General features: G+C 40.7%; 3 protein-coding genes across 5 annotated transcripts; 1 reads left to right on the forward strand and 2 right to left on the reverse strand.

Annotated features, from left to right (window-relative positions):
- Window positions 1-1,287: 1,287 nt before the first annotated feature.
- On the reverse strand, window positions 1,288-3,447 carry timm29 (translocase of inner mitochondrial membrane 29). Its single transcript, XM_075453810.1, has 2 exons — window positions 3,268-3,447; window positions 1,288-2,304 (listed from the first exon to the last, which is right to left on the reverse strand). The coding sequence occupies exons 1-2, from the start codon at window positions 3,371-3,373 to the stop codon at window positions 1,631-1,633; spliced, it is 780 nt and encodes a 259-aa protein (XP_075309925.1). The 5' UTR covers window positions 3,374-3,447; the 3' UTR covers window positions 1,288-1,630.
- Window positions 3,448-3,805: 358 nt separating this feature from the next.
- yipf2 (Yip1 domain family, member 2) lies at window positions 3,806-9,747 on the forward strand. Of its 3 annotated transcripts, none has more exons than XM_075454492.1 (9): window positions 3,806-3,883; window positions 4,350-4,415; window positions 5,129-5,292; window positions 5,370-5,450; window positions 5,561-5,648; window positions 7,286-7,402; window positions 7,504-7,670; window positions 8,506-8,688; window positions 8,776-9,747. In XM_075454492.1, the coding sequence occupies exons 2-9, from the start codon at window positions 4,385-4,387 to the stop codon at window positions 8,863-8,865; spliced, it is 921 nt and encodes a 306-aa protein (XP_075310607.1). In that variant the 5' UTR covers window positions 3,806-3,883; window positions 4,350-4,384; the 3' UTR covers window positions 8,866-9,747. The 3 variants fall into 3 exon arrangements, with proteins under 3 accessions (XP_075310607.1, XP_075310606.1, XP_075310605.1); XM_075454491.1 differs by having other exon boundaries at window positions 3,818-4,060; window positions 4,332-4,415; XM_075454490.1 differs by having other exon boundaries at window positions 3,818-4,060.
- Window positions 9,748-13,876: 4,129 nt separating this feature from the next.
- LOC142370718 (uncharacterized) lies at window positions 13,877-16,029 on the reverse strand. The gene is made up of 2 exons (XM_075453145.1): window positions 15,609-16,029; window positions 13,877-15,049 (listed from the first exon to the last, which is right to left on the reverse strand). Exons 1-2 carry the CDS (start codon window positions 16,027-16,029, stop codon window positions 14,073-14,075), a joined length of 1,398 nt encoding a protein of 465 aa, XP_075309260.1. The 3' UTR covers window positions 13,877-14,072.
- Window positions 16,030-16,263: the final 234 nt, after the last annotated feature.

Consider the following 16,263-nt stretch of genomic DNA (forward strand, 5'->3'; position numbering starts at 1 on the left):
CAGTTGTCCATGTAACCTGAGATGATTCAGAAAAGATATAATAGAATCTTTTTATTACACATCTATATTTTATTATTTTATCTAATATTATGTTGGTGGTAATTTATTAGGGCTGGGCAACGATTAAAATTTTTAATCTAATTAATCACGATTAATCGCATTTGTAGGCAAAATCCAAAAATGAATTCAAAAGTAGTGTATAGCTTTTAGCATTTAGTTTTATTTTAAATGTGCTGCCATATGAATGAAAGTGCCATAACATTTGTTGTGCAAACACACTTTTAACATAAGCATCTTTATGTAGTTTTTATGTAGAAGCCTCGCGCCACTGTCTGTTTCCTTGAATGACTTGCTGCTATCAGTTGTGTGTTTTGCCTTTAAGTGATATTTTAGATTGGAACTACTACGCTGAGAAGAAAATTCAACTTGGCAGTGTTTACAGATGACTTGGAATGTCTGAAAGAACTTTCAAATGAAAATGGCCGAGTAAAAGTTCCGTACCCTTCTCCATGTTTGGTGGATCCGCCGATTACTTTCTTTTCCGGTTCCGCAGCAGACGGCAACAGACTTTTACAAAATAAAAGCCTGTGAGCAACAGACTTTTACAATAATAAAAAATGTAAAAAAAATTTTTTTTTAAAACTGTGTTAATGCGCGATTAAAGATTTATCGACGTTAAATAATTAATGCGATAATAACGAGTTAACTCGCCCAGCCCTAATATTCATTCATGACTGCAACTTTTAACTTTGAAATAAACCATCTGAAAGAAGTTATTTTTCTAACTTTTATAGTTAAATTGCACTCCAATTCCACTGAAAAAGACTAAACTTCTCCCTACTTTTACATGTTGGGGATCACTAGCATCTTTGACTGACCAACTGATTGTGTTTGTTCAACATTAAAATTAATATTCATGGAATACAAGTTTCCCTCTAAAAAAGTGTATTGCTGACAATGTGTCCAACACAGGCTTTCTCACATTTCATTTAAAACTACATCTGCACAGATTCTGTCTTATTTACAGAACTTACAGTATCATAATTCCTGAAGTCTCTCCATTTTCCTCCTGCGGATGTCAACTGCAGCCGTCATTGTTGTTTTCCTCATTGAGATTTCTTTTCAGTTCGGAAAACTACTTCTTCTGATTACAACCACTAACATTGTAACCTACACTGAATGGAAATCTTGCTACTGTGGTGCTACAATATTGTTTTTGCTTATAACACCTTAACAGAAGGGGAGGTAAAAAAAAACACAACAGAGCAAGAAATAGCATCACAAATAGACATTTAACTTGTTTTTATATTAAAAATTCCTTAACAGTCAAACAATGAAGGTCTGAGTACGTATTTACCTGCTGACATGTGGCAGATTTATTAACAAATTGTTCATGGTAAAAAAGATGACATGATGACACATTTTTTGTAAGAAATAATGAGGAAGAATAAATACAGATTTCAAAGGGTTGCATTTAGTTTAACAGATGTTTCTCCTCTCACGTTGACAGTTTATAGCAAAAGGGGATTAATTGATTCCAACCTTAAAAGAAAAGTGACAGTAAGGATCTGAGAACACTGTTTTGTGTTTGTAGTATGTAGTTTGGCCTAATGTGCAAAGTAAGTTATGCTCAACTTTGAGTCTGTTCCTCCTTCACTGCTTTTATCTGGCTCTCTTCACTGACACTCTCCTTTCTGGGAACAATGTCTGTTCCCTTGTCTTCTTCCTCCACTGCGAGCGGGAACAAGGATTCTCTGTGTAGCCTCTCGTTTCTTTCCACCTCCTGAACGCTGGGTGGTAAGGTTACCTGCATGTATGCTGGCAGATGCTTGAATTCTTCCTCATTAATGTCATAGTCCTTCATCTTTGAGTCCAGGATCCACCAGCGGCCACTGAATCCAATGTCTAGAACCCGCTGAGGGAGATCTCTCCAGGGTACTGACAGGTTTGAGCACTGGGCTTCATACAGCATGGTGTCAGGGTCATAGTCAGCGTGGTAAATCAATGAGAGAAGACCCAGGCTAATGTAGCGAAGCCGGCTCTCGTTACGAAGTTTCACTAGACTCTGCACGTGGCCGTCAGAAGTGGCACTGCGAATCCAGGGCGACAGCAAACCTAGCTGGTTTGAGCGTTCAAGCAGGACTGCCTCAAAAGATGACTGGTCGGGTTTTGTGTAGAAACAGGCCCAAGCCCCTCCCAACAGGGTCGCATACACTGAAGTTTTGAGCGGTCGTTCCCAGGCACCGACCACAATCTCCCTGCATGCTTCTTTGTAGTCAGAGAACATGCTGCGACACCAGACACCTGCGCACAGCAGACAAAACAAACTTCAGCTAGATTTCTGTGCTGACTTAGATGTGCTCATTTAACTGAAACTTTCAGAGTTAATTTAGGACATTTCCTACTGACTCCTTGGGGCTCCATATGTGGTGCTCCACAGTTTTTAAGGCTAGGTAAACACAGGCCATGTTAAATGAAAAAAAAAAAACAGAGGTGAGCACATACTTTACATGTAATGTTCTCTGATGTCCCAGCAGCAGAATTTATGCCATTTTTCTAAATGACTAACCCCACGTTTTGATAGGCATCTGGAAGGATTTCACGCATTTAACTTTTGTTGCAAAGTTTTGCTGAAAAAATCATATGTACTAGTCATCATATGTAGAGTCAAATGTACTAGTCAGATGGACAGTAGGTTAAATGATTGTCTCTCATCAGTTTAAGCCGCCCCTCTTACACTTTGTTGTCAGTACTTGCTTCCTTAATTTGTGCTGCTCGTCATAGTTGTCCGTCTAAAAAAAAAGATCTTATACTTGCAGTCGAGTTGCTGTAAGCTAATCGAAAATGATGCCAGTTATTCTAAATCACAACGGACAACTTCATGCCATAAATAGGTAATAGTTACTTTCACATATGCAACCAGCTCCTGAGAACTCTTTACAGAATATATTGAAACGATGAAAGTCAGTGTAATCAGCGGATGATTTTGGGAAGTTATATAAAAACCGCGATGACCTGCCTGAACTCATCGCACCAAATTTTGTGTCAAATCATCATAGTTATCATAGAGGGGGCATACCTGACTGTAGAATATTGATCACAAAATATATCACACTGGCTGCTTGCGAATTGGAACTAATTGGGATCATCTTTATTAAGTGTAGTATCTGTAAATAATTATTACAACCGAGATGGACTACTGTACACCTTAACCTGCAAGTCCCATTTTAGCTAGCTGTATCTATGTAACCTTGTTTATTCTCTCACCCGCTTTGCTACTTTTCAGTTTTTCCCAGCGGCTGGTTGGAACCGGAGCAGCTGCTGTTTCTGCAGCAGCACAGAACATTCTCCTCGCGGCACGAAACGAAGCCATTTGAAATGAAGACGGTCACCTTCAGGTAGGGTTGACATGTCAAGCAAGAAGCTCACATGGAGCCAAAATGGCGCTTGGCGGGTGACTCCGGTTTAGTCCTCCGACAGTGAAACCATTTTGCTAACGTTCCGCGTGACAGCGGTTACAGATTATCAGGAGTCTAATGTCTCACAAACCTCAAAACAGTACATCCAGGTTGAAAAAAAAATAAGAGGAAAAAGGGGTGGAAATAAAAAGAATTATGTCATATTTTACATTTATATGATTGCGCGGTTTATAACAATAATAAATACATGTTTATTTGTAATTTGTTTTATGCACTTTTGTACTGGTTAATATGTTGTTAAATAAAAAAAAATAGTTTAAAAATATTCAATACACAGTGTTTTTTTTTTTTTTTTTAACATAGCCACGTGACAGCTTTGTTTACGTGGTGACGTGTACCGGAAGACATGCTAACTCGAGTGACTGCCTGGAAGCAGCGGCTTTAGCGAATTCGATGAGAAACAGGTGTTAGCATTGAATTAATATTATTGCTATTTTGACAGCTTATGACATTAGCATAGGTGTTATTTTGGTATATTTATGTTAGCTTTTCTCTTAATTTCAAACAAATGTGGAACAAGAGTCCCATTCTCCGTTTGCCTAGCTTATACTAGCTGTGCTTAGTGGCCCTGCTGTGGACAGGTTGGTTGTTTTAATGTTATGCTTCTTTGCTCACCGCACACCATTAGATTATTTTTGTGTTTTTTTTGACACTAGACACCTTAACATTTAGTATAAAATATTCATATGTTTGCTTAAAATTGTGTATTGTCTAGCAAAATAACAGACAACAGATTTAATCCTTTTCTTGTCAGTGATGTATTTTTCAGTTTTAAGCCTTGGATTCAAGGTTGAAATAAAAGACAAGACATCACATGGAATGTAGTGTTTTATATGAACGTCCTTTTTTTAGAGTTTATTTTTATTTTAGGTCTTGAATGAAGTTGCTGTTTGTCCCTTGGAGCAATGGCCAGTCCAAATGACCTACAGTTTCAAGGTAAAGATCACAACCCACTTTCTGTTCCTTTTGTTTGATGTTTTGTTCTCAGAAGGCAACTGAAAGAGGAAAAAAGTTTTTAAAACTAAAATGTAGTTGTTGTCATGATTAACCAAATAGCAGGGTCCACATGGCCCAGGATTTAGAGCTTTATATGTACCTGGCAGGGACAAAGGTCGTGTTGACCGTGGTGATAAGCAGACGACAGAGAATTTAAGGAATATACCTCGATTAAATTAAATCAGCTGCCTGAAGCAGAGTGACCCTCCGGCTGTCAGGAGAAGATTCACAGTCTTAAAGCTGACAATGTGTCGGAATGGCGACATCTGGTGTGCATGTAAAATCTTGGTTTTACAGATATACGTATGGAGAAACGAGGAGCCCAGAACGTCAGGAACAGAAATAAACTGGTTCATCTAAGCGGTCATTTACCATTTGAAATATTAGCTCATTTTTATATTTTCATAAACGAAGGCAAATGCGGACATATTTGCAGTGCAAGCAGTCGATCCAACATGTCTATAGGTAGTCAGGAAATTATGTGTACAGATAAGTTTCTTGTGTTATACGCATTGGACTTTAGTGGGTATGTACACAAAATTAAAATTAAACCCTAGAGCAGAGCTCAGTTTTTTTTTAAAACTCTGGCTCTGGGCCTATTGTAGCACCAACAGTATTGACCTGCTGCTTTTCCCATCTGTGCGTGTCTGTAGAGTTTGAAGAAGCAGCAGAGCTGTTGTCTGCAGACCCGGGGGCTTCCACAGTTAGTATGTCTGCGTCAAACACCCCCACCACATCAGCTGGCTCTCCAGGAGCAGGGGAGGATGTGAAACTAGACCTATCAGAAGATGAGGAGCCCCAGGAGGAGAGTTCAGAGGTACAGTATTTGTGTGAAGTACAGGACAGTCTTGGTGTTTTGAGTGGACAGTAGTTGAGAGATGTCTGTGCTACCAGCTTTTAGGAGGACAGAAACCAAGCGGTGGCTTCTGGACCTTTGAATACTATCAGTCTTTCTTCAATGTGGACACAGTGCAGGTATCCATCAACCACACCCGTCTAATAATATACTTTGTAAACGGATGTAATTAAACAGTTAGTTTTAGGTTTCTTTGTTTGTTTTGATTCCCCATCCATCATATATGTAGGTACTGGACAGAGTCAAGGGGTCAGTGATGCCATTACCTGGAAGAAACTTCATCAAACACTACCTTAGGAACAACCCAGATCTCTATGGTAAGTCAGTCGAGATCTATTCAAGCAGAACACATTTTCTTTTTGTACCTCCGTGACAGTAACAACTCTGGAGGGACGCATTATCTCCACCCATCCCATTCTAACAAAAATAATCTCTCTTGAATCATTAGAAGGAATTTGTTCAAATTTGACAAAAACATTTACTTGGACTCGAGAACGTTTTGATTATATTTTGGTGGTAAAAGATAAAACAGTCTTTAGGCCATAAGTCAACAATTAATGTACTGATTGTGACTAAATTAAACACACAAATGTCTGACAGGATAAAATGGTAGATGAAGGTATGATATTTATGATAAAAAGGCCATAAATCAGTTTCAGAGGGACATCATAATATTCTGAAAAAACTTCACTTTAGAGGGGATAAATGTTCCCATTTAGACAGATTTGAAGTTTGTGCCTTAAGAAAAAACTGTCCAGTTCTGGATTCTTTGGACTGAACTTGAATCAGAATGATGGGAAGAGTTTGGAGAATCCTTCTAGAACAAAGGCACTAGAATGTGCTCTGGAGTTTGCTGCTACAGAAACCAACACGGAACTTGTTGCCACAATTACTGGTTTTGGATTAGACCTGATCGGACCACTAGTCAAGGGACAACTTTGAGAACAAAGGGGTTGTTGCTTTAGAGTAACAATAGAGTTTTTCTCCAGCTGTAATGAAATTGCCTGTCAGTGCTGTCAGAAAAGTTGCAGATCACAGAAGTTTTTAACAGTCATGTGGTACAGCGAACACCTTTGGAGTGTGACAAGTGATTTGGCCTATAATCAGGTTTTTTTTTGGAAGGGGGACCAAAGAAAATCTGTCAAAAATACCTTTGTCGATCTGAGCAGGCTTCTCACTTTCCAAAGACGATTCAGAAAGTTCCACAAACCAGCATCACAGACAGATGCCTGCAGTAAATGCCTGGCATAACAAGTAGACTTGATATTTGGTCATGTCCATGGGTTGCAGTTTTTTGACAATACAGAATTTGCAGTCAATTGTGAAAAATAATCCTTATGACTGAGCCTTTGACAGACTATTTAAAATGGTATGTCCTTACAGTTAATCCAGTATTTTTGTTGAGTTGCTTCTTTTCATATCCACTGTGGTGGCGTACAGGTGAGATTTCTAAAACCGTGTCATTGTCCAAGCACCTGGCTATACTCTACTTCTTTAACTGCCAGTTAAAGCTGCGGTCGGCAACTTTTTTTTAGTCATATTAGCTTGAACTGTCATGGGATTCTGGAAGTAGAATATTAAATAGGCTGTTTAGGAACATGCTTGTAATCATGCTTGCAAAAACCGAGCGCTCCCGGCTGTTTTTAACCAATCAAGTTAGGGTGGAGGAATCCTACCTGTCAATCACAGCTTGTGCACACGCTGCTGAGCGTGAGTCTGCCCCAGCTTGTGTGCGCTCACACTGGTGTGAACTCACGTGCACAACCTCGTCCACAGAGGGGGAGGGGTTTGGGGGGCGATTCGGAGCTTGTTAGAGGTTGGGGGAGGGACCTGAAAGTTGTATCAGTTCGAATTTTCTGACTTTAGACTCGCAATTTTGAAAACCTGCTGACTGCAGCTTTAAGGTTGTAATGGGGTTTTATGGTAATGCTATACAAATGTGTGTTTTTTGCAGGTCCATTTTGGATTTGTGTGACTCTGGTGTTCTCAGTAGCGATCAGCGGGAATCTGTCCACCTTCTTCCATGAAATGGGAAACCCCAGCTATCACTACAGACCACAGTTCCACAGGGGTCAGTCCCGCACCAGGTTTCTGGTTAAACTGAATTACTTTGTTCTGATGTCACTGCAATGTGCCCATTCTGCTTTGATTCTCTGCTCTCCTCTCTGACAGTAACCATAGCAGCGGTGGTCATCTTCATGTATGCTTGGCTGGTGCCGATTGGCTTGTGGGGTTTCTTGACCTGGAGGCAAGGGGCTGAGAGGCAGACGGGAGGCTACTCTTTCCTGGAGACTGTGTGTGTCTATGGCTACTCCCTCTTCATCTATATCCCCACATCAGTGAGTACAGCCACTATCCTGAGCTTTCACTCCATAACCAGTGTCAGCCTCAGTCATAATAAGCTGTATTATCAATTCTTTTGAAAAATGATTCTTGCTATGACGCGACAGGGCTAACTAACACACCACTGTGCTTCCATGATTCCCAAAAAGAGTTTCAAATTCAATTAACCTGATCTGAGAATAGGTTTTGCACTTTCCCTCATTCCATTTGAAATAAGCTTTGGCCCAGAGTAGATGGCTGTGTTTTTGCGGAACATGAACACATGGCTTCCAGTGTTTCAGGGCTTTGAAGATAACGTGCATCTAGTTTTAATTTTCAGCCATGTCCTTTGCACGCTGAGATTTCTCCAGATTCTCTGAATCTCACGATAATATCATGTACTGTAGGTTATTGAATATTCTGCCCTTGCAATTTTACATTTCAGATTATTAGACTGAAATTGCTCCATAATTTAAAGACAGTTTATTGCTGAACTTCTGCCAATCTTAACCTCTGGGAGACCATGCCTTTTTAAGGTGCTTTTATACCCTATCGTGTTTTCTTTAGAAAGAAAAAACTGCAAACAAGCAGGGTCATTTTCTCAGTAGTAGATGACAAACAATACTGGGAAGAGTTCCAGCATTGTTCCTTTGGCACAGCAAAGATCCAGCAACATTGAGTTAAACAGTTTGACATAATTCCTTTGAAGCTTGTGGATTATGATTCAGTTTTGGGCTGTGGTTATAAATGATCTTTTTTCTCTTGGAAAAAAAAGGCAAAGCTACCAGGATTTGTGTAACCTAATCAAACAGGAAACATCAGTAAAAAAATGTACATCCTTTTCATCTCCAGATTCTGTGGATCATACCATTTGAGTGGCTGCAGTGGACACTGATCCTGGTTGCCATGTTGATCTCTGGTTCAGTCCTGGTCCTGACTTTCTGGCCCGTTGTCCGTGACGACACCAAAGTGATGGCTGTGGCTACAGTGGTGATCATAGTGATTTTACACACGCTGCTGGCAATTGGCTGTAAGGTAAGTGAGCTCTGTGGCTGTAGCCTCATATCAGCGGGACACATTTAACTACAACAATGAGCTGAATCTCCTCTCTTTTATTTTCAGCTCTACTTTTTTCAGTCTTCAGTCCACGCAGGACCACCAACAACTACAAACCCCCCAATTCACACAACTCTGGTTGTCAAACCCCACTGACCAAGGCAGGGCTGGAGGGTTGTTGAGCATTTCTCTGTATGGTCATCATATCAAGAGTGCACCATATTAGATAAACTTTGTGGCTGTGACAAGGCTATTTGGGATTCTGTTTAAATGGGAGGGGCTCAGACACGTTCTGCCTGAGCAAACTGTTTTAGCTACCTAGCTAATATGATAATTTCTACTGATTTTTCATAATGTGGTGGATCAAAATGGTCTAGCATGGCTTCTGTGAAACTAATGCCCTTATATTACCAACGATAAACAATTTAAATGTCAGCCTCAATTTAAATCTCAATCTCAATACAAGAAGAGAAAACAGCCCCCCTCCTGGATGCAAGCATAGCTTCAGACCAAGCCACTACAAGTCATTCCTTCTTATGACCATAACACAGGCGTTGTTATCACTATTTAAACGGTTATTGGAATTGGTCAAGTCTGGCAGAAATCTTTACGTTCAAGATGTTCAGAATTTCTGAACAAAGTTATAATAATTTTAGTGATCCTCAGTTCCCATAAACATCATAAAATATTAGATTACCCAGTTCTGTTACCCCAGGCTGCATGATTGACATTTTTACGAGCCTGTGTCCAAAAGAATTTATCATATGAACATGGAAGACCACATGTGGAAAAGAAAGTCTTTTCAGACTGCGGTGAGGTATGCAGAGTAAATTACATTGTACTAAACTGAGTGGGCAATCATGCTGATGCACCACATTACCTCTCTTCAAAGCTCAAACTTCACTTACAAAATGACTTGTGTGCAAAGACAATTTAAAGTGTAAAGTAAGGAGAATGTTTATGTCTACAGAGCTATTTATTCCTTACTGTGATGCTACTGAAGGTTTTTGTTTATAAAGTTAGTACGTTTACTCTTAATTTGTTGTCTGTAATCTCTGCTCTTTTATGAAACTTGCCCACGAAGACTCATTACTCAGCTTGAGACCTGGCTTTGACTCACTCAAGACTTGTCTGGATTTACTCGTTATTTCAATAATAACTTTTCTCAACCCTTAGGTTGAAACTTTTGGAAATGAAAGATAAATGACTGTCCAAGTTCAGCAAAATGACATTCACAACCGGTTTTAGAGCCAGTACAGAGAACACATGAAGTTAACCAAATAACTTAAGTTAACCAATTCAAACTTGAAGTGTGTTCTTAGACATTGGACCGGTTATATTCACAAGTGGCATCGCACCTACGGGGTTTATTCTACACAAGAGTACGAAGCTAAACTACATGCCTTGAGGCCCATAATTACCTTATGACAGAGCTTATGATGTAAGCCTGAGAGCTCACGCTAGCACACACAGCCAATCAAATTCAGGCTACTACATGTCAAACTGATAGAAAAATACTTGACTGGTAAATTTTTTCTTAAATACATTCCCATTTCTGCAGTTCACCCATGGCCAGTTGGTCTTGATCCCTTTGTGATGCACAATCTCATTGTGAGTCTTGTGTTAAACTGACCCAGGTTGTTAAAACACAGCCAGTCAGAATCACATTGAAATTCCTCCGTCACATATTGGTTCCATATAGCATGGGCTTAACTGTCGGTTCATTCGTGTTTTGTTTGAATTGTAAGCAGCCAACGTTAATAACTGTTGCTTATTTGGACTACTTTTCACCAAAGTATGTTTATTTTAGTAATGCCGGAGTAGCTAATGGTGCATGCAATGACAAACTGGAATTTCAACTGCTGAGACTGGGGAACACCAATTAGAGTGGACTTAAGACAACCGATTTCCTCATGAGGATATAAAAACAAATCAAAGTTCTGTTGAGCATTATTGGCTCATTCGCACAAGTGAATTGTAGAACTGCTAATGAGAATTGGCTGTTTGCAAGACAAAAAGCAAGAGCAAGAGAGTTTAAACTTCCTGCTTCTGAGGTACAGCAAATACTGAATAATTTTGAGGTAAACATAAGAAGGCTGGATAATTCAACTCTGATCAAGGAATGTTAAGTATAAATCTACTGCAAATCTTTTTTATCATATTGTCCTCTATAATAGAAGAAGATGAGATGTGTCTTCACAAACAAACCCTCATGCATGGGTTAAGGTTCTCCATAAAAGCTTTAATTAGTATTGCCCAAGATGTGACACTCATTAAACAAGAGAAATGATAAAAGAAAAAAAGAACCAAACAAAATGGAACAGGTAAGATTATATAAGCAGTTTGGTGTGTGGGGAAGGGCAGATTATCCGAGCGTCAGAGGCTTTGCGTCTGAAGCATAAGCTGATTTATGCTTCAGACGCAAAGCCTCTGACGCTCGGACGCATAGCCTCTGCGAGCGTCAAAATCTTGACCACTCCCCCACGCAGAGGCTCTGCGCGCGTCCTCGTGCACCTCAGAAAAATCCTGACTACGCGACAGACGCACGCAGACCACCAACGGAAGTGCGCAGACAAAAGCGGCTGTGATTGGTCCTCGGTGTGAATTTCCGGTTGTCTGTGTGGCTTCCTCCTTTGCATTTTCGCCAACTCCAATAAAATAAGCTGTTCTTCTTCGATGTCGAGCAACTCCAGATCCATATCTTGCATACACTTTTTTTTTTTTGAAAAATAAACACTTCCGCCGGCGCCACCGAAGTTCTCGTCACCGCCCACCGAAATTCTCGCGAGGGGAAACTGCTGTGCGTCCCGAGAAATTCCAGACCGAGGTTGCAGAACCATAACATGAAAAGTGGTTCGCGACCAGAGCAAAGCAACACGTCAAGACGATAGACGCAGAACTATAATCTGCCCTTTATTCTGTTTTAACCTGAGCAGCCAGCTCGAATTAAAGGGTTCCGATTGATGTCTCAACCCTTAACCTTTAGGAATATTGTTTCACTATTCTTGAATGAAGAGAGCACAATAGCATCTTAACGTCTCATGAAAATGGCAAACTCCCCCTCGTGCTATGCTATTCAGTAGGAGTCTATTGTGGTTTTTACTGCTCATCATTTTTACATGTTTACTACTATGTAAGAGTACATGTGTACTTAAAGAAATATCAATGATTTTTCAACTTGATTTACCTTGAATTTGGTTACGAATTATTGGTAGGATCAGTAAAATTCAAGCGTGCTCATTACCGGTACATAAAATAGAAAAAATGACTCAGATTTTAATTGTGGCTGAAAGTCTTAAGTCTTATTGTGAAATACTGTGGATGGTGAGTTGTTCCAGTCAGGATTAATGTAAATAAGATAAGAGAGACCTATTCAGGAGGCACTCCATTTGTCCAGATGCAAACTCTTTCTTTTTTTTTTTGTTGCTGTTGCATCCAGCGTGACATTGTAAGAATTGGATTTCAGTGGAAGGTTTCTTTTGAGGCCACAGGAGCAACAAAATGTCAAGCTACACTTTCTGAGGCTTTCAGAGACTACCGTTAGGGGACTGGGTTTATAGAAGTTGTGGTGTATTGTTCTACAAATACATGAAAACACTCCTGTCTGTACACTGCGTCTTGCAGATCATTGTGTTTGAAATTAAAATTTTGACAGGCGAGTTTCTGGTCTAAATCCTAAATCAGACAGAGTGGAAGTTATTGTATTAGCTCAAGCTCACTCATCTGTCTGTAGCTCTCCTTGCCGTCTCTTTCTTCTCTATACTCTGGCTCTTATAGGGATGACCATCAGATTCATCTTAACCAAATAGTTGAAAACAAGCTTAAGAAAGAAAATAAATAAATGGACCCATGCATACATAAATATAGCTGGCAGGTCATTTATGTCTCAGCTAACAGTTGGACTGACTTCTCCTTTTGTAATTATAAGAAACACAATAAATTTTTGTGTAAATTCTCAGTCATCAGGTCAAAGTGATCCTAGAGGCTTGAATAAAAAGCAACTGGACTTTATTTCTTTCTTGAAGACGTTTCACCTGTCATCTGAAACTAGCTGGTGAGGAGTTTCAGGTTTAAAAGCTGTTAAAAGCTGGGACACTCACACTTGGAGGGTCATTGAGTTCCCCTTGTGTGCCTCTGACTCGCCTGTCTTTACCTGCCTGACCAAACAATTTCCAAGGTGTTGAAAGTTGTGAAACAGCCTAGGGAGGAAGGTCAAAGCTGCATTGTCGGTGTTCAGTAGGTGATACCTAAACTGTTTACAGTTTAGTATAGATGGCTTCCCTAACTCCTCTCTCAAGCCATCTGTCTTCTCTGTCCAAAATGCACACCTCACTGCACTGGACTGCTACTTACACTTTCTTTCAACAGCTTAAAAGCCTGAAAGTCCCGAACAGCTAGTTAGAAGTAAAGAAAACTTTCAAATTAGAGGTCAAATGTCTTCAAGGACTGTTCTTGCTCTCGGTGGAAGAGGTCACATTTTCTCTCTGCTCCTCCCTCCCTTTTTTGCCCTGCTCAGCGTGTCTGTGTGTCTTTTTGGAGCATCTTGTTACATATCAGACGAATTCAGCTGCAAAGTCGTTCTCCACGCTTGTTATGATAACATGATGCTCCTTTCCCATGTGCTCCCCCATCCCCTTGAACAAACACACACGCACACACACACAACACATGCTCATAGATAACACACGCAACTCCTCACCTCTTCACTGTCCCATTGCTTAATGATGTTGTGTGTATGTTGCTTTTTTCTGTGCTGAGGTTTTTTGCGATCTCAAACCGTATCCTGATAAGCGTATAGTGTGAAGTATGATTTTTTCTCCTCCTCTCACCCAATGTTGTTCCTTCCTTCTTATCTGGCGGCGCCTGTGGGCTACTTAGCCCGTGGGCTGCGTTGCCTTGGTCACTCTCTCCCTGTTGTGTTGTTTCTGTGTTGTCTGTCATGACTGAAATTGTAATTTCCCCTTGGGGATTAATAAAGTATAATTGAATTGAATTGAAAAAACAAAAAAACAAAAAAAACTAGACACTTTCTATTCAAGCTCCCAGGACATTAGCAAAAAACGCAGGCCAGGTTGGGATTTGAAAGTCTTCACACCATAGCAGTGGTCTTCACCACTACTTAAACAATAGAATTAAAAAAAAAATTTTTGTAAAGGCCTGTAGTAGTGATGGGTCCGGGAATGCTGATGCATCGGCACCTGTGTCGAGCTCATACCCCGTGTATCGGTTTAAGAAAAAGTCACGTAACTGATACAGCCGCTGTTTCGCCTGTGACTGAGGTGCCAAACTGTGTTTATAAGGAACCGCATCTGTCAACGGGAACGGTCAACGGGATGCGTCTGTGCCAAAAATAATAACAGATCTCAAGTCAAATTAACCATTACACAGCAGTTGTGCCATATCTGGTTGACAGTGCCCATCAGAGTGAGTGGTACAGGTGAGTCCCAGATGTGATGTGACTTAATTCTGGTTATTACCCTCTCGACTACTATCCTGAGATGGGCGATGGCTTGTGTTCTCTCGGTTTCCTCTCTTGTAAATTGAGCTGAATGCTTGAAGGGTGGAATGATGAGTTTTGCGCCAACATCAGAAAGCAGATCTTGAATGAGAAATCCTTTGTCAGCCATCACTTCATCCCCTGGCTCAAGTAAGGGAAGGATTCCACTGACCTTAGTAATCTCCTTGTCAGAGATGCTTCCTGTGTACAGGGGCGAGACAAACGTCACCAAACCATTGGGGGCGACTCCGATCAGTCCCTTAAAGGTCGTCCTGTTTTTGTAGTGGGAGAACATTTCTGATTGCAATGTCAGTGAGGACGCTGTCGCCACAGCAACCTCAGTGCAGGCCAGAATCACACGGACATTGGGACAGTGCAACTTAAATTTTGCTGGCATGACAGACTTCACCTTCTCCATGCGCACCCAGAGAGGAAGTGACCCCAGCATCAGGAACAGGTAGTTGGCCCAGGTGATGGTTACTCGACTAACGGTGGCTACACTGACCTCAAACATGTCAGCAATGAGCTGTTCTTTCATGCCAACTGCTACTCGCATAGAGTACATGAGAAACTCATCGATTAACGGCATCCTACGAGAGGGGCTGGGTCCGATGTCGGATTCACCTATCCTCTTTGCCTTGCTCCAGTAGGCCAATCGAGAAGCAGATGGTGCAATTGACTCCCAGAATATTTTAAACACACATTCAGATGGAAATTTTGTGTAAAATCGTATCTGGTCGTCTGACGCACAATATCGGCTGAAGAGGGTCGGGGATGGTCGGGCTACCTTCTTCAGCGTGGCTTTTAAGTCCTGGATATATCCCACCGCCTCATCACGAACACCTAGAGTGATTGAAAAGAAATACAGAGACTAATTCAGCCCTTCATTCTTTCAATCCTACTGTGATATGATACCGAAGTATTCAGTAGCAGTAATGTCATCTAATAATCTATGATGATGATTGTTATTAAATATGAACTTTTAGCTTTCATCATCTTTGATCATAGTCATTGTGATGTCTGGTTTTGTACTGGGTCTTGTATACAGACCTTATTTAAAAAAAGTAATTAATTGTAGTTACTAGTTACTTTCCCCAGAAGTAACTGGGTTAGTAACTGAATTACTATATAGCAAATGCAACTCATTACCAGGAAAAGTAACTATTGGGTTACTTTTTAAAATAAAATACTTTAATATGTCAAATTACCTGGTCTCCAGTCAAATGACGGCGAGTAATGCCGCATTTTATAACGGTAACAGCGTTACAAGGGGGAAACAGTAACTTTTTTGATTACTCGTTACTGAAAAAAGTAGCGCCGTTATTCCCCTCACTTAACATCATGTAACAGATAGGAAAAGAAAAGTAAACATTTTGGTATTTTGTTTTATGGAGACGATTACCTGGTGGGGGCGGCTTCGCATAATCGTGGTCAAGTTTCGCCTCCTTCGTCGCTGTATCGTTGTTCTGGCCCGTCACAAACAGCACAGACAACCGCTTGTTGGACCTTTCATTAACAGACTCTCTTTTCGTATGAGATGTGAAGTTCTTCCAACGGAAAAGACTGGGAACAGCCCCGGGTATTAAGCGGCTAACACTGCAGCCCGAGATGTAATCCTCTGACGTGAAGTGCAGGCTACAGACATACGTGCTCCCCTTCTTAATAACGAAATTTGGCCCCTCCTCCCGCCGAATCGCCTGAATCCACCTTCGTCTAATGTCGCTGTCGACTGGGAAAGAATGAAAAGAGAGGTACGGTTGTTTTTGGGCAGAAGAAGAACAGCCCGGTACACTACAAAAACTTTTGTTTCTTGTTTCCGCCATTCTCAATAGAACCCGGAAGTTGATTTACCCGTCGTTACGTATTATACGTATACGTATTTCCGGTCAAAAAATGCGGAAGTGTGGAAAAAGGTCCTTCAATTTTTATGCAAACCAGCCTCGTCGGTTTCCAGGCTACCTCATCGGTGCCATGTGAGCGGGTTTTCAAAAGCTGGAGAAGTTGCACCCAAAGGACGTAATTACTTGAATTCAAACACACTGAAAAAACTTATTTTT

This window comes from Odontesthes bonariensis, chromosome 21, assembly GCF_027942865.1.
Source record: "Odontesthes bonariensis isolate fOdoBon6 chromosome 21, fOdoBon6.hap1, whole genome shotgun sequence".
Lineage (NCBI taxonomy): Eukaryota > Metazoa > Chordata > Actinopteri > Atheriniformes > Atherinopsidae > Odontesthes > Odontesthes bonariensis.